Source organism: Hemiscyllium ocellatum (genome assembly GCF_020745735.1).
Source record: "Hemiscyllium ocellatum isolate sHemOce1 chromosome 27 unlocalized genomic scaffold, sHemOce1.pat.X.cur. SUPER_27_unloc_1, whole genome shotgun sequence".
NCBI lineage: Eukaryota > Metazoa > Chordata > Chondrichthyes > Orectolobiformes > Hemiscylliidae > Hemiscyllium > Hemiscyllium ocellatum.
In genome coordinates this window covers 708055-725374 of record NW_026867476.1, presented here as the reverse complement: position 1 = coordinate 725374, position 17320 = coordinate 708055, and the positions used below count along the sequence as shown (strand labels likewise).

General features: G+C 54.5%; 1 protein-coding gene across 1 annotated transcript in view; it reads left to right on the top strand.

The window, feature by feature from the left end:
- Positions 1–17320, top strand: part of LOC132807052 (uncharacterized) — a 69644-nt gene that overhangs the window by 36152 nt on the left and 16172 nt on the right. Inside the window, exons 7-11 of the mRNA XM_060821355.1 lie at positions 169–720; positions 2406–2472; positions 3613–4340; positions 6976–7158; positions 13908–14153. Coding sequence (XP_060677338.1) covers positions 169–720; positions 2406–2472; positions 3613–4340; positions 6976–7158; positions 13908–14153 — 1776 coding nt within the window. The remainder of the gene's footprint in view (positions 1–168; positions 721–2405; positions 2473–3612; positions 4341–6975; positions 7159–13907; positions 14154–17320) is intronic.

Sequence of the window (17320 nt, the reverse complement as noted above, 5' to 3'; positions counted from 1 at the left end):
GTGTGTGTGCGTGTGTGTGTGTGTGGTCCTCCAACCAATCACCGTGAAGGAGGTGGGCGGGGTCGCAAATGTGAGGGCGCGCGGCTGGTCCTCCGGGCCAATCGGAGTGAAACGGGATAAGGCGGGTGCCGGAGGACCGAACCTGTGAACCAACCAATCGGAGTGAAGGAGGCGGGCGGGCTTGGAGGGGCCGGGGCGCGCGGCTGGTCCTCCGGGCCAATCGGAGTGAATGGGATAAGGCGGAGCTGGAGGACCGAGCCCGCGGGGTTCGGGACCTCCAACCAATCGGAGTGGAGGAGGAGGTGGGCGGGCGGCTGGTCCTCCAACCAATCGGAGTGAAGGAGGCGGGCGGGCTTGGCGGGGCCGGGGCGCGCGGCTGGTCCTCCGGGCCAATCGGAGTGAATGGGATAAGGCGGAGCTGGAGGACCGAGCCCGCGGCGTTCGGGACCTCCAACCAATCGGAGCGGAGGAGGTGGGCGGGCCTGGAGGAGCCAGGGCGCGCGGCTGGTCCTCCGGGCCAATCGGAGCGGAGGAGGTGGGCGGGCCTGGAGGAGCCAGGGCGCGCGGCTGGTCCGCCGGGCCAATCGGAGCGAAGGAGGTGGGGCGGCGGTGGCCGTGCGCAGGCGGAAGAGGGAGGGGAGGGGAAGGGAAGGGGACTGATGGGCAGAGAGGCCTCATGCAAACCTCTCAGTCCGGCAGCGGACCCCCCCCAGGATCGAGGTGCCTGCTGAGGGACGGGAATCTGGTTGAGGTGCAAGCTCTGAGGGACCCAGGCACTGGGGAGGGGGGGAAGAGAGTGAGTTAGTTTCCCATTTGGGGAAGAAGTCTCCATGACCAGGGGGTAGGTTTAAGGTTGAACTGCAGGAGGTTTGGAGGGGATGGAAGGAAGGAAGGTCCTCCTTGCCCCAGAGGCTGGTGCAAAATGATTTCACCCTCAGTTCAAGGAGAGAAGTTCATTGCATTGCATTGCATTGCATTTCTGGAAACTGACCCTTCAGCAGAATCTAGTCCCGTGTGCCAGCATTTGGCCCAGGATCCCTCTTAAACCCTTCCTATTCACGTCCCCGCTCCAGGTGCCTCTTCAATGCAATGCTGCAACTGTACCAGCCCCCACCCCTTCCTCTGGCAGCTCAGTTCACGCGTGCGCGCCGCCCTCTGGGTGAAAATGATGCCCCCCTTTTGGTCCCTTTCAAATCTTTCCTCTCTCGCCTATGCCCTCTAGTTTTAGATCTCCTTCCCCCCCCCCCCCCCCCCCCCCACACACACACACACACTCTTGGGGAAAAGTCCTTAGCGATTGGCCTCATGACTTTGTAAGACTCTACGAGGTCGGCCCCTCGGCCCCCTGACGCGCCAGGAAAAAGAGCCCCAACCTCTCTCTCTCTCTCTCTCTCTATGGCGCAAACCCTCTAACCCCGCCAACGTCGTTTGTAAATCTCTTCCGCACCTCTTCAAGTTTCACACCATCCTTCCTGTAGAAGGGAGACCCCCCCCTCCAGAATTGCATGCGGCATTCCAAACGAGGCCTAACCAATGTCCGGCACAGCTACAACATCCCAATTTCTATGCTCCATGCACTAACCAATAAAGAACAAGCGTACCAAATGCTGCCTTCGCAGTTGACGAATAAGGGATAAGCCATTCAGAACTGATGTGAGGAAGAATGTTCGCTCTCAGGGATGTGAACCAGGAGAACTCTCTCCCACAAAAAACTTTCGGGACCAGTTTGTTAGGCGAGAGGGTGCTGGATATGCTCTTGCAGTTAAAGAAATCAAGGAGTTTTGGGGAGAAAGCAGAAGTGGGATTAAGGAGAAGGGGCAGCTGTGTGAGAAGGGCCCATAATCCCTTCAATCTGTTTCTATTAGAGCTAAAAGTGCGATGTCACCAGGAGGCGGGAATTTCCTCCATAATCCCTTTTTATTTTCCAAGTGGCATAAATTGGGAGACATTGTTGCAGCATTGAGAAATTAGCTTGTAAAATATTTAACATGCAAGTGTGTGGGACCAGGATTCTGGGGGACCGATCACGGAATCCCTATGGTGTGGGAGCAGGCCGTCCGGCCCATCGAGTCTGCACTGAACATCCCACCCGATCACCCTGAATTTCCCGTGTCTAATCCGTGTAGTCTGCACATCCCTGGACACTATGGGGCGATGTAGCTTGGCCAGTCCATCGTCACCTACACACCTTTGGGGCTGTGGGAAATAACTCTCACAGACCGAGGGTGGAATCGAACCTGGGTCACTGGGGGTGCTGTGAGGCGTCGGTGCTAACCACTGGGCCATCAACGAAAGGAAACCACGTTCTTTGGAAACTGGAATTGTCTGTTCTGTGTTTGTATACTGTGCATATGTGGCTAACTTTTGTCAAAACTCTCTTCACAGGGGCTTAGAGGAGTACTGAGTGATCATAACCCAAACGGAACATCACGGCAAGATCTTCAATCGTCAGGTCGGCTTTCCAGAATACCGGTGAGGCTGCTTTTGGAGTACCCGCGTTCAATTCTGGTATCCCCGCCACAGGAAGGATGTTGCGAAACTTGAGAGGGTTCGGAAAAGATTGACAAGGCCGGGGCTGCGGCTCTCAGGAGAGGCTGGATAGTCTGCAGCCGTTTTCCCTGAAACGTCGGAGGCTGACGGAGGTTCATAAAATCATGAGGGGCACGGATAGAGTGAGTAGCAGAGGTTGTTTACCCCAGGGTAGAGGGAGTCCAAAACTTAGAGGGCAAAGGTTTAAGGTCAGAGGAGAACGGTTTAAAAGGGGCAAACTTTTCACCCAGAGGGTGGTGCATGTGTGGAATGAGCTGCCAGAGGAGGCGGTGGAGGCTGGTACAAATGCAGCATTTAAAAGGCTTCTGGATGGGGGTATGAGTGGGAGGGATATAGGCCAAGTGTGGGCAGCTGAACCTAGTTTCCATGCTGTACATAACTCAATAAAATCATGAGGAGCGTGGAGAGGGTGATTAGCCAAGGTATTTTTATTTTAGCTAAGGAGAGAGGTTTAAACTGAGAGGGGAGAGATTTAAAAGGGAGCCGAGGGGCAACTTTTCCACGCAGAGGGTGGTGCGTGGGTGGAATGAGCTGCCGGAGGAAGTGGTGGGGGCTGGTACAATGACAGCACTGAAAAGGTGGATGGGGACAGGGAGAGGAAGGGTTTAGATGGACAGGCCGGGGCTGTTTTCCCTGGAGCGGCGGGAGGCTGAGGGGTGACCTCGTAGAGGTTTATAAAATCATGAGGGGGCGTGGAGAGGGGGTAAGTTGACACGGTCCTTTCCCTGGGGTGAGGGAGTCCAGAACTAGAGGGGCGAAGGTTTAAAGTGAGAGGGGAAAGGGAGCCGAGGGGCGACTTTTCCACGCAGAGGGTGTGGAACGGGCTGCCAGAGGAAGTGGTGGAGGCTGGTACAATGACAGTATTTAAAAAGCGTCTGGATGGGGACATGAACAGGAAGGGGTCGAGAGGGAGATGGGCCGGATGGGACAAGATTATTTTAGATTACCCGGTCAGCGCGGACGGGTTTGACCGAAGGGTGTGTATTCGTGTTGCGTGACGCGAACGCGCTTGACCCTTGAGGTCGGAAGCTGAAATATTCGTTCTTACCTTTCAAATGTCAGCGTTGACGAGGAAGGCAACAAGGCGTGCGCACACTCAAGTGGGAGAGTTAGCAATGGACTGGCTTTGGAAAGAGCTTTGACCAGTTCAACACCGCTGAGAGTGGAGAGCGAGAGAGAGAGAGACATGGAGAAACCGTGGAAATGCTTGGACTGTGGGAAGGGATTCAGTTACCCCTCCCTGCTGGAAATCCACCGGCGGGCCCACACCGGGGAGAAGCCGTGGAAGTGCGGGGACTGCGGCAAAGGGTTCAACTACCCCTCGGAGCTGGAGATCCACCGCCGCAGTCACACGGGGGAGAAGCCGTTCGCCTGCCCGGTCTGCGGGAAGGGCTTCACCAAGTCCTCGGCCCTGGTCACGCACCGGCGGGTGCACACCGGCGAGCGGCCCTTCCGCTGCCCGTCCTGCGGCAAGTGCTTCAAGCAGTCCTCGGAGCTGTCGGTGCACCGGCGGGTGCACACCGGCGAGCGGCCCTTCGTCTGCGCCGTGTGCGGCAAGGGCTTCACCCAGTCGTCCACCCGGGTGGCGCACCAGCGGGTGCACACCGAGGAGAGGCCGTTCGGCTGCGCCGCCTGCGGGAAGAGGTTCCGGCGCCCGGCCAACCTCAGCGCCCACCGGCAGGTTCACACCGGGCACCGGCCGCTCGCCTGCTCCGAGTGCGGGGAGGAGTTCGCTCAGTCGTCCAGCCTCCTGAAACACCAGCGGGCTCACGGCCAGGGCAAACCCCTCGGCTGCACCTGACAGGGACAGAGTTTCAGGGAGATAGTGTTTCCTGTGTGTGTCAGTTTGTGTATGCGGGTCTGTGTCTCTGTGTGTTTCTGTGTGAGGGAGTGTGTCTGTCTGGATTTGCATTCCTATGTGTGAGGGAATGTGTTTGTGGGTCAGTGTGTCCGTGTGTGAGGGAGGGAGTGTGTCCGTCTGGGGTCTCCGTATCTGTGTGAGGGAGTGTTTCTGTCTGGGTCTGCGTATCTGTGTGTAAAGGAGTGAGTGTGGCCTGTCTGGGTCTGTGTGTGAGGGAGTAAGTCTGTTTGGGTCTGTGTGTGTGTGTGAGGGAGTGTCTGGGTCTGCGTGTCTGTGTGTGAGGGAGGGATTGTGTCTGTGTGTGTGTGTGTGTGTGTGTGTGTGTGTGTGTGTGTGTGTGTGTGTGTGTGTGTGTGTGAGAGAGAGAGAGAGACTGTGTCTGAGTCTGTGTGTGAGGGAGTAAGTCTGTCTGGGTCTGTGTGTGAGAGGGAGTGTGGCCTGTCTGGGTCTGTGTGTGAGGGAGTGTGTCTGTCTGGGTCTGCGTATCTGTGTGTGAGGGAGTGTGGCCTGTCTGGGTCTGTGTGTGAGGGAATGTTTCGGTCTGGGTCTGCGTGTTTCTGTGTGAGGGACTGAGTGGGTCTGTATGTCTGTGTGTGAGGGAGGGAGTGTGTCTGGGTCTGCGTGTCTGTGTGTGAGGGAGCGAGTGTGTCTGTCTGGGTGTGCGTGTCTGAGGGAGCGAGTGTGTCTGTGTGGACCTGCATCAGTGAGTGTGTGTGTGTGTGTGTGTGTGTGTGTGTGTGTTGGGGGGAAAGTGCTTCAGTCAGCTCCTATACCCGCAGACACTCCAGCGGGGATCATGAAGCAACTGCAGAGGTGTGATTCCGCTCTTAATCACGTCCAGAATTAATCATCTGAATCTTCACTGATATTAACAACAAACAGTGCATTGGCCCTCCCAGCCTGCGTCACTGCATCTTGCCCTTCCTTACTAACACTTAATCCGTTTCCCTCTGTCGCCTTCCTGTGTCTGTACTTGTCTGGGTGAATGCTGCTACTGCGTCTGCATCCACCACCACGTCTGGCAGCACCTTCCAGGCACTCCCCACCCTCTGTGTGGAAAAACGTGCCTCGCATCTCACTTTTCAACCTCCCCCCTCCCCACCTCCCGCACCTTGAACCCGTGTCCCCCCCAGTAGTCGACCCCTCCACAAAGAAAAATCCAAGCCTCATACTTCGACTTTCCTGTAAGTGATCGATGTTGCATGTTCGGGCTGTGACGCCGAATCTGCGGTTTCCGAGACCCCCTCCCCCCCCCCCCCCCCCCCCCCGTCCGTTTCCCGCCCTCCGGTTCGAGAGTCCTCCCCGGACGACTCCCGAGAGAATTGCGACCTGTCACCTCACGCCGAACGAGCCTGGAGAATTCGCGGCCTCCGATTTGGAAGCGCTGACTAGTCCTCGACCCTCCTTACCGGCGGAAAGGCACCAGGCGCCCAACCGTCCGGTGAGAGAGTGTGCCGCCCTGTCCGCCGACGCACGCTCGAGACGCGCACGGGTTTCGCCCAACAGCCACCTTTCGGCGGTCGCTGAATTTGTCACCCAGTCCCGGGTCCGAGGCCTGGTGAAGCCGGGAAGGGGGTGACGGCCGAATGGTGCTCCCGCTGGACTGTGAGTGGAGAGAGACCTCTGGGCGGAATCCCGAAGTGGCAGATCGCGGAATTGTTTTAAAAATTGATTCGCGGGTGGAAGGCGTCGCGGGACAAGGCAGCGTTTATTGCCCAGAGGGCAGATGAGAATCGACCACCATGCCGCGGCTCTGAGGTCACATGTAGGGCCCTGACCAGGTCAGGATGGAAGTTTCGTCAACCAGGTGGGATTTTACAAGACTCGACAACGCTCATCATTCGACTCTTGATTTCAGATTTTAAAAAAAAATTATTGAATTCAAACCATCTGCCATGGCAGGGTCCCCGGGACACGATCTGGGTCTCTGGATTAACAGTCCAGCGATAATAACCACCGAACCATTTGAACTCGACCGGAACCTGGAGCTGAGAGTCGGGGAAGACCCATCTGGCGCTCTCCCAGCGCAGGAGACTTACCTGCTGTGGCCCACGTGTGGTTCCAAGCGATGTGGCTGACTCTTCGCCGCAACTCCCGGGGCAATTGGGGCTCTGTCCTCATCCCCCCCATACACCCCTCAAATGAGTTTACAACAGAGAAAAAGGAAGCAGAACTAGACCTGAGCCGTGACACCAGTCCTGCCTCCGATCACAGCCCAGGGCAAAACACCGAGGGGCGCTGAGGAGGTGGGCGCTGACCCAGCGTACATTCGGGAAATCTCAAGACGGCCTGCGCCTGCGGATAATCTACGTGCGACCTTCAATCGGGCTGAGATGATGCTAGGTCCGACCAGTCTCTACTCTGGGAGACAATAAAGAAACTGAATCCAAAATAGACATGAAACAGGAGAGCGCAGGATGCCGGGCAGCATCAGGAGATAGAGAGGTGGACGTTTCGGGTATAACCCTCCTTCAGGACTGAGCGTGGAGGGGATGAGGAGGGGACATGTGAGGTGGGGATAGGTGCACACGGGTAGAGGGTGCCACCTGGATCGTCGCTGGGAGGAACGGATCTGGTCGCTGGCCGCAAGGACGGGTTGGTCGGAGAGCAACCGGATGCAGGAGACGAGGTCGGAGGTGAGGCAGGTGAACCTCTGGAAGGGCTGTCCGGCGCCGCCTGGATGGACGTGAGGGACACGGAACGGGACGTTGCTCCTTATCTGGTGACGTGGGAAGGGTACCGGGCGGGTAGGGGAGTGCAGCGAAGGTAAACGGGCCTTGCGGAGGGGGCGGGGCGGGCAAGGCGTCCTGGGCAGCGGGATCTCATTGGAGTTGGCGCACGTGTTGGAGGAGGCAGAGGCTGGAGGGACAGAAGGGTCCCACCCTCAGGGCTATTGAGGTCGGGGCGGTCAAGACTGGGGTGCGGACGGATTCCGGAATCCGAAAGGGTTCCGATGGAAAAGGCGGGGAAGTGGAGTGGACGATCGGATCGCTGGACGCCGCTTGCGGACCGGATGGGATTACTATGTGCTCCCGCATCGGTCTTTTTCGTCATGTCCTTTCAGCTTTCTTATTTTGGGAAACCATCATCTCTGCAGATGTCTTTTGTCTATTTGTGTTGCGAGGGTGTGCCTGTGCTTGGGGTTAAAGGGATTTTTTTTTGTTTTTGTAAATTCCCGATGATAGCTTTGACGTTAATGAGGGTGCGCGCCACATTATTGTTGGAAGACAGTTTGGTTTCTAATAAACGGCTAATTTTGAATTCCTTCAGGAAGCCCAGCGCAAGTCTCTTTATTCCGGAGTTTGGAACAGGCCAGAATCCGTGATCTGTTTTGCTGAGGAGGCAAAATATTTATGCCGGTTAAAACTAAATGAACTGCGAATACTCTAGAAAGGTGGCACAGTGGTTAGCACTGCTGCCTCACAGCGCCAGAGACCCGGGTTCAATTCCCACCTCGGGCGACTGACTGTGTGGAGTTTGCACATTCTCCCCGTGTCTGCGTGGGTTTCCTCCGGGTGCTCCAGTTTCCTCCCACAGTCCAAAGATGTGCAGATCAGGTGAATTGGCCACGCTAAATTGCCTGTAGTGTTAGGTAAGGTATGGGTGGGTTGCGCTTCGGCGGGTCGGTGTGGACTTGTTGGGCCGAAGGGCCTGTTTCCACACTGTAAGTGATCTAATCTAATCTAAAAGGTCTGAGGGAGGGTCATTCGACCCGTTACGTTCACTGGATTTGTCTCCACAGACGCAGTCAGAGTTGATCAGCACAGACCCCCATTTGGTCCAACTCTTCTATGCCGACTCAGATATCCTAAATTAATCTGGCCTCATTTGCCAGCACTTGGCCCATATACCCACCCCCCCAACCCTTTCTAATCTACCCCCACCTTTGAAATGTATGTCCTTGTACCAGCCTCCACCTCTTCCTCGGGCAGCCTATTCCACACATGCACCACCCCTTCCCCCTATGGCTACTTACCCCCTCCGTGATTCTATAAACCTCTGTCAGGTCACCCCCTCAGCCTCCGACGCTCCAAGGAAAACAGCCCCAGCCTCTCCCTGTAGCTCAAACCCTGCAACGTCCTTGTAAATCTTTTCTAAACCCTTTCACGATATCTTTCCTACGGTGGGAACGTGGGTTCGAACCCATGTTCAAGATCAGAAATGTAACCCCTGAGACATGAGTAACACTCCATCATCACTCTGGATTATTTCAGTCCTCAGACCTTTGGTTACTGTCTTGTGGTAGTTTAATCCAGGAGTACAGATGACCCAGAAGTTGGGCTGAAATCACGGGTAATTGTCAACACTTTTATTAAGAAGTGACGTAAAGATAGGTGCTGGGTCCACTGCCGTTTTGTCATTTATATAAATGAATTGGATATGAACAATAGGAGGTATAGTTAGTAAGTTTGCAGATGACACCAAAATTGGAGGGTGCAGTGGACAGCGAGGAAGGTTACCTCAGAGTATAACAGGCTCTTGACCAGATGGGCCGAGGAGTGGCAGATGGAGTTTGGTGTGAGGTCAGGTCTAAACCTAAAGGGCGGTTTGAGATGAGAGGAGAAAGATTGAAAAGGGGGACCTCTTTGTTTGGGGGACGGGGGTTTGCTTTCTCACGCAGAAGATGGCGCGCGCGTGTGTGTGTGGCACGTGCTGCCAGGGGAAGTGGTGGGGGCTGGTACAATTCTGAAATTGCAAAGGCCTCTAAATGGGAAGAGTTTTTAGAGGGATACAGGCCAAGTACTGGCAAATGGGACTACGTTAATTTATGATATCCGGTCGGCACAGACTGGTTGGGCCAAAGGGTCTGTCCCTGTGCCGTCTGACTGTCCTATGGAAACGTATTCTGACGCACCACAGCCCTGTCAGAGGGTCTCGCCTTTAAGACAAAACCTTCAGCTATTGCCCGCTCTGCTGGGTGTAAAAGCTCCTGTGATTGGACGCGAGCATAAGAGGGGTACAGTTAGTAAGTTTGCAGATGACCCCAAAGTTGGAGGTGTAGTGGACAGCGAAGAGGGTGACCTCAGATTACAAGAGGATCTGGACCAGATGGGCCAATGGGCTGAGAAGTGGCAGATGGAGTTTAATTCAGATAAATGCGAGGGGCTGCATTTTGGGAAAGCAAATCTTAGCAGGACTTATACACTTAATGGTAAAGTCCTGGGGAGTGTTGCTGAACAAAGAGACCTTGGAGTGCAGGTTCATAGCTCCTTGAAAGTGGAGTTGCAGGTAGATAGGATTGTGAAGAAGGTGTTTGATATGCTTTCCTTTATTGGTCAGAGTATTGAGTACAGGAGTTGGGAGGTCATGTTGCGGCTGTGCAGGACATTGGTTAGGCCACTGTTGGAATATTGCGTACAATTCTGGTCTCCTTCCTATCAGAAAGATGCTGTGAAACTTGAAAGGGTTCAGAAAAGATTGACAAGGATGTTGCCAGGGCTGGAGGATTTGAGCTACAGGGAGAGGCTGAACAGGCTGAGGCTGTTTTCCCTGGAGCGTCGGAGGATGAGGGGTGACCTTATCGAGGTTTACAAAATTATGAGGGGCATGGATAGGGTAAATAGGCAAGATCTTCTCCCTGGGCTGGGGAGTCCAGAACTAGATGGGCATCGGTTTAGGATGAGAGGGAAAAATATAAAAGAGAGCTGAGGGACAACTTTTTCACGCAGAGGGTGGTACGTGTATGGAATGAGCTGCCAGAGGATGTGGTGGAGGCCGGTACAATTGCAACATTTAAAAGGCATCTGGATGGGTATATGAATAGGAAGGGTTTGGAGGGATATGGGCCGGGTGCTGGAGGGTGGGACTAGATTAGGTTGGGATATCTGGTCGGCATGGACAGGTTGGATTGAAGGATCTGTTTCCGTCCATGTCTAGGACTCTGTTATTCTGATGGGGGTGGGGTGGTGGGTGGGGTGGTGGGGGGGGGGGGGGGGGGGGGGGGTTTGGCGGTGGTGGTGGTGGTGGTGGTGTTTCCCCTGCCGAACTGTTCAATGTTTCTCACTAACAGGTCTTGACGACATTTCTATTTGCAGTGCACAATTTGACTGCCTGCATTTTCTGCATCATTATAGAATCCCATGGGCAGTGTAAGTGGCTCAGTGGTTAGCACTGCTGCCTCACAGCACCAGGGAATCCCAGGTTCAATTCCAGCCTCGGGCAGACTATCTGTGTGGAGTTTGCACGTTCTCCCCGCGTGCGTGTGTGTGCGCGCGCGCGTGTGTGTGTGTGCGCGCGTAGGTTTCCTCCCGCAATCCAAAAGGAGTGCAGGCCAGGGTGAATTGGCCATGCTAAGTTGCCCATAAGTGCGAGGTGCACTGGTCAGAGGGAAACGGGTCTGGGTGGGTTACTTTTCGGAGGCTCTGCGGGGACTGGGCCTGTTCCCACACTCTACTTGATTATATTCCCTTCGGCGCAACCAGTCCACACCAACTCTCCGAAGAGTATCCCACCCAAACCCATTCCCCTACCCTATAACTTTACATTTTACCCCTAACTAACACATCCCTGGATACTATGGGCAGTTCAGTGCAGCTAAGTCACCCTAACCTGCACCTCTTCGGAATGCCGCAGGATAACAAAGGATACCTGTGTCCAGGGACATTAAACGCCGCGGCCGGGTGACGCGACTTCCCAGAACGCCGACTGAACCGATCTCCCTCTGCCGGACCGGGGCGCGGGTCGTGTGATTAACAGCGGGGATCCAGCCTCGCTGGTGGGTGAACTCCCTGGTCTTCCCGGCTGGCTTGGACGGTGGAGTGAACCCCTTCCCGTGCCTGGAGCAGGTGAAAATAGATGGGTGGGTTCCCTCCCACCATCCCAAGATGCGTTGGAGTTTTTTTGAATCCCTTCCCACAGTCCTCACGTTGAACATTTCCCCCCGTCCCTCTCGCATCGGGGAGCTCTGAAGCATGCGCTCTGTCTCACTCGCTCCCTGAAGGCGTGTACAGTTTCACCCAAGAGTCTAATCCTGCTGCAAAAGACATCATATTTTTTTCCCCCAGACTGACAGGGAGCACAGTCATTCTGGCGAGCATTTCGGGTGATTTTTCTTTTCACCTGTGTTAAAACCATTTACCACCCGAATATTTCTCCTTCCGTTCAAACAGTGTTTAGGTTCTGAGACAAGACTCCATCAACTCTGTGTTTTGGGATTCTTCCCTGGAAAAAAAAGCACTTAAAAAAAAAGATTCTTCCCTGGAATCCAAAATCTGTAGCAAATTCCCAAGGAAAGCAGAGCAGACCTTCCTCAAGTGGAGTGGGAGGCAGGCAAAGTGGTGAGGAAGGCGTTTGGTACACCTGCCTTGATTCGGCAGTGCGTTGAGTGCTGGGGTTGGGAGGCCGTGTTGTGGCTGGACCGGACATCGGTCAGACCACTTTTGGCATTCAGCGTTCAGTGGCTGGGCTCCCGGCTACAGGAAGTAAAAAGTGAGGTCTGCAGATGCTGGAGATCAGAGCTGAAAATGTGTTGCTGGTTAAAGCACAGCAGGTCGGGCAGCATCCAAGGAACAGGAAATTCGACATTTCGGGCACAAGCCCTTCATCAGGAATGAGGAGAGGGTGCCAGGCAGGCTAAGATAAAAGGTAGGGAGGAGGGACTTGGGGGAGGGGCGATGGAGATGTGATAGGTGGAAGGAGGTCAAGGTGAGGGTGATAGGCCGGAGTGGGGTGGGGGGCGGAGAGGTCAGGAAGAAAATTGCAGGTTAGGAAGGCGGTGCCGAGTTTGAGGGAATCAACTGAGACAAGGTGGGGGGAGGGGAAATGAGGAAACTGCAGAAATCTGAGTTCATCCCTTGTGGTTGGAGGGTTCCCAGGCGGAAGATGAGGCGCTCTTCCTCCAGCCGTCGTGTTGTTATGTTCTGGCGATGGAGGAGTCCGAGGATCTGCATGTCCTCGGTGGAGTGGGAGGGGGAGTTAAAGTGTTGAGCCACGGGGTGGGTTGGGTTGGTTGGTCCGGGCGTCCCAGAGGTGTTCCTGCTACAGGAAGGATGCTGGGAAACTTGAACAGGCGCAGCGAAGATTTACAAAGATGTTGCCGGGGGGGGTGGTTTGGCTGAATAGGCCGCGGCCTTTTCTTTTCTCCTGGAGCGTCAGAGGCTGAGGGGTGTATAAAATCACGAGGAGGGGTGGATAGGGTGAATAGCCGAGGTCTCTTTTTACCCAGGGAAGGGAAAATCCGAAAGGAGAGAGCATAGGCTTAAGGTGAGAGGGGAAAAGGGACCTAAGGGGGGGAGGCAACTTTTTCACGCGAGAGGGTGGGTGCGTCAATGGAACCAGCTGCCAGAGGAAGTGTGGGGAAAAATAGATAGGCAGGAGGCTGGAAGGACGCAGCAAGGCCGGGGGAGAGGGGGAAGTGAACGTTTCTGACGTCGCCCTTCAGGACCAGGGGGTGGGTGTTGGGAGGAGCTGCAGATAAAGGGGATGGTTGGGGGCAGCGTGGTGCAGTGGGGAGAGGTGGAGATGTGCAGAGGGTACGACCTGGTTGGTCAGTGGGAGGAATGAATCTGGTCTGGCGGTGGAGTCTGGTGCGACGACAGGATTTAAAAGGCGTCTGGATGGGGGGGGACACAAATCGAAAGGGTTTAGGGAAACGTGGGCTAAACGCTGGCCAACAGGACGAGGTTAGGTTCGGGACAGCTGGTCGGCATGGACACGTTGGGCCTGTTCCAGGCTCCTGAATGACTGACCAGCCCTTTCTCCAGAGTTTGGACAACCCCTCACCCCCCCATGTGTTTCATTCTTGTGCTAAATTGTCTCATTGTGTTCAGGGATGTCTAGATTAGGTGGATTGGCCATACTAAATTACCCATAGTGCCCAGGTGTGTGTAGGTTAGGGTGGATTGGCCATGGTAAATTACCCATAGATCCCAGGGATGTGCAGGTTGGGTGGATTGGCCATGGTAAATTACCCATAGTGCCCAGGGGTGTGCAGGTTAGGGTGGATTGGCCGTGCTAAATTACCCATAGTGCCCAGGGATGTGCAGGTTGGGTGGCTTGGCCATGGTAAATTACCCATAGTGCCCAGGGATGTGCAGGTTAGAGTGGATTGGCCGTGCTAAATTACCCATAGTGCCCAGGGATGTGCAGGTTAGGGTGGATTGGTCGTGCTAAATTACCCATAGTGCCCAGGGATGAGCAGGTTAGGGTGGATTGGCCGTGCTAAATTACCCATAGTACCCAGGGATGTGCAGGTTAGGATGGATTGGCCGTGCTAAATTACCCATAGTGCCCAGGGATGTGCAGGTTAGGATGGATTGGCCGTGCTAAATTACCCATAGTGCCCAGGGATGTGCAGGTTAGGGTGGATTGGCCATGCTAAATTACCCATAGTGCCCAGGGATGTGCAGGTTAGGGTGGATTGGCCGTGCTAAATTACCCATAGTGCCCAGGGATGTGCAGGTTAGGGTGGATTGGCCATGCTAAGTTGTCCTGTAGTGCCCAGAGATGTGCAGGTCAGGGCTTTTGGCTCGGAATATGTGTAGTTCCTGAGGACCAGAGGAAAAGATTCTGCTCGAGTGCTGCAGGTTCGACGCTGCGGACGTGCGCTGGCGGGGGAGAAACCACGGGGGTCGTGTTGCGAGTCGTCGGAGCTGCTGGAGACCATCGCTGGATCGTGATCGGACGTCGGAGGATCGTTTGGTTGTGCTGACCTGCTCTTGGTGGATCTTCATTGCTGGCTTCGGCCACGACGGTGTCTGTGAAGAAGATTTTGCTGGAGTGCTGCGGGTCCGAAGCAGCGGACGTGTGATTCACCCTGACCCAACCTGTGCTGTGCCGGGCAGGAAGATTGCTGAGAGTCTCGCACTCCTCAGGGATATGATCGCCTACGTGCAGGACAGAGGGTTGGACGCCTGCCTGATCAGCCTGGACCAGGAGAAAGCCTTTGACAGGATATCACACAGGTATATGAGAGATGTTCTCTCCAAAATGGGCTTTGGGGAGGGAATCTGCAATTGGATCAGACTGCTCTACACCAACATTGTCAGTGCAGTCTCAATCAATGGGTGGGAATCAGATAGCTTCCCAGTCAGATCTGGAGTCAGTCAGGGCTGCCCTCTCTCTCTCTCCTGCCTTGTTTGTGTGCTGCATAGAGCCAAATGCCGAGTCCATCAGGAAGGATGCGAGCCTGAGAGGGGTGACTATTCCTGGCAGCAGGGGCCTGCAGGTTAAGGCCTCCCTGTACATGGATGACGTCGCCGTTTTCTTCTTGGATCCGCTGTCCGTGCGCAGACTCATGTGCATTTGTGACCAGTTCGAACGGGCCTCGGGGGCCAAGGTAAACCGAGGCAAGAGCGAGGCCATGCTCTTCGGGAACTGGGCCGACCAATCCTCGATCCCCTTCACCGTCAGGACCGACCACCTGAAGGCGCTGGGTATTTGGTTCGGGGGGGCGGGGGCATGCGCCAAGTCTTGGGAGGAGCGTATCAGCAAAGTGAGGCAGAAACTGGGCAGATGGAAGCTACGGTCGCTCTCCATTGCGGGAAAAAACCTGGTCATCAGGTGTGAGGCACTGTCATTGCTATTAAACGTGGCACAGGTCTGGCCTATTCCCAGAACCTGTGCCGCTGCAGTCACCCGGGCCATCTTCCAGTTTATATGGAGTTCAAAGACGGACCGGGTCCGAAGGGACTCGCTGTACAAAGAGCTGGGCAACGGGGGAAAAAAATACACCCAATGCCACCCTCAGCCTGATGGCCACCTTTGTGTGTGGCTGCATCAAGCTGTGTGTGGATCCCCAGTACGCAAACACCAAGTGTCACTACTGAGGTTCTCCCTGTCCCCGGTGTTGCGAAGGATGGGCCTGGCCTCGCTGCCGCGGAACGCTCCGAGTAGTTGGACCGTTCCGTATCACCTGTCCTTTGTGGAGAAGTTTATGAAGAAAACCACCTTTTGATCACAAGTCCATCGGGAAGTGGTCAGCACGTAGTGTCCTTGAGACCCTTCTGGAAAAGGAGAGGGCGGATCCTATCGAGTGGTTCCCTGAGCAGACTGTCAAAGCCATTTGGCAGAATGCCTCATCGCCAGGACTTTCCAACAAGCACCAAGACATGGCTTGGCTGGTGGTGAGAAGGGCTCTGCCTGTGAGACCCTTTATGCACGCCTGGACTGTCAGCCGCACCGCACGCTGCCCTCGAAGCGGCTGCGGGGGGGAACGAGACTGTCACACACCTCCTTCTGGAATGTGCCTATGCAGAGGAAGTCTGGAGAGGAATGCAGTGGTGTTTATCGAGGTTCGTCCCAAGCAGCACCATGACACGGGACTCCGTGCTCTACGGTCTGTTCCCCGGGACACACACCGAGACGAACATCAACTGCGCCTGGAGGATCATCAGCTCGGTGAAGGACGCTCTCTGGGCGGTCTGAAACCTGTTGATCTTCCAGCTGAAGGAGTTGACCCCGACTGAGTGTTGCAGACTGGCACATTCTAAGGTCCAGGACTACGTGTTGAGGGACGCGCTGAAGCTTGGGACAGCTGCCGCCAAGGGCACGGTGGGGAAAGACCACCGTGTAACATCTGCCTGCCTAAAGAAGAATGGGGAACCCACGTAGTCATTTGGGCTCTGCTGACGCCTCAGCTAAATATGTAATCGTACAGACCTGTAAATAGGAATGATTCCTCTGTCTCAGTATGCAAAGAAATGGAATGTTTACATATGTATGGCATGTCCAACTGTACAGACCATCAAAGTATTTTATGAATAAAGTATATTTTTGCAATTAAAAAAAGTCAAGGGATGTGCAGGTTAGGGTGGATTGGCCATGCTGAACTGTCCTGTAGTGTCCAGGGATGTGCAGGTTAGGGTGGATTGGCCATGCTGAACTGTCCTGTAGTGTCCAGGGATGTGCAGGTTAGGGTGGATTGGCCATGCTGAACTGTCCTGTAGTGTCCAGGGATGTGCAGGTTAGGGTGGATTGGCCATGCTGAACTGTCCTGTAGTGTCCAGGGATGTGCAGGTTAGGGTGGATTCACTGTGGGAAATACAAAGATAGGTAGGGGGGGTGGGTTTGGATGGGATGCCGTTTGGAAGGCCAGTGACTCGATGGGCCAAATGACCTGTAAGGATTCTCAAGTGAACGGGGGCCCCATCAAAGGGGAGACAGAGTGGGGCAGACACTGTGAAAGGAACACCATTCCATGTGGATGGCTCGCTGATAGAAAGAAAGGAAGACGGAGCAAAAATATGTAAACTGATCCTTTCCCCACCTCAGAAGCCAGGTAATGACACAGAGGGGTGGATGTAAATGCCAAATCAATGTGTCCAGTTTGGCTATTTCTGATTGCAAATCCGTTCTCTCCTGTTATTTAACCAGTGGGCATGTGTTTTGAAGGGATTGCTGTATTTATTTTTGCAAACAGACGCGTTTCATTCATAAGTTGCCCACGGAGAGAGAGCGCAAAGGTTTGAAATGTTTCAATGCAGACTTTGCAGGACTCGCAGCACCAATCCAGTTGCGACAGTTACTTTTTCAACCTGGGGAATCATTCCTCACCCTGCTGTGAGAAACGAAACTCGCTCACTTCAGTAATTTCAGTCCGAGACAAGATCTGAATCAGCAGTGCCCTTTATTTCACACTTTGCAAGTGGGTGTGATGTCCACAAGGCAGGGACAAAACACACTGAATTCAACAAATACTTGATATTTATATAATTTGATTCCTACATATTTTTTTCTTATTTCATTGTTTCCCCCCTGTTTACATCCTCCCCTTCCCTAAGACCGGTACCCATTACTCCTGTTTATCTCGTGTCTTATCCGGTCTTGTCTGTGACAAAATGCTTATTCCTGTTCTCAAGGACATTTGACCTCATCCTGCGGTGGGCACATCCTTGCCTTACCATTATTTACTCCCTCCATCTGTGCTGCCCCTTCATAGCATCTTATCGTTAAGACTCTTTTAATTGGGGT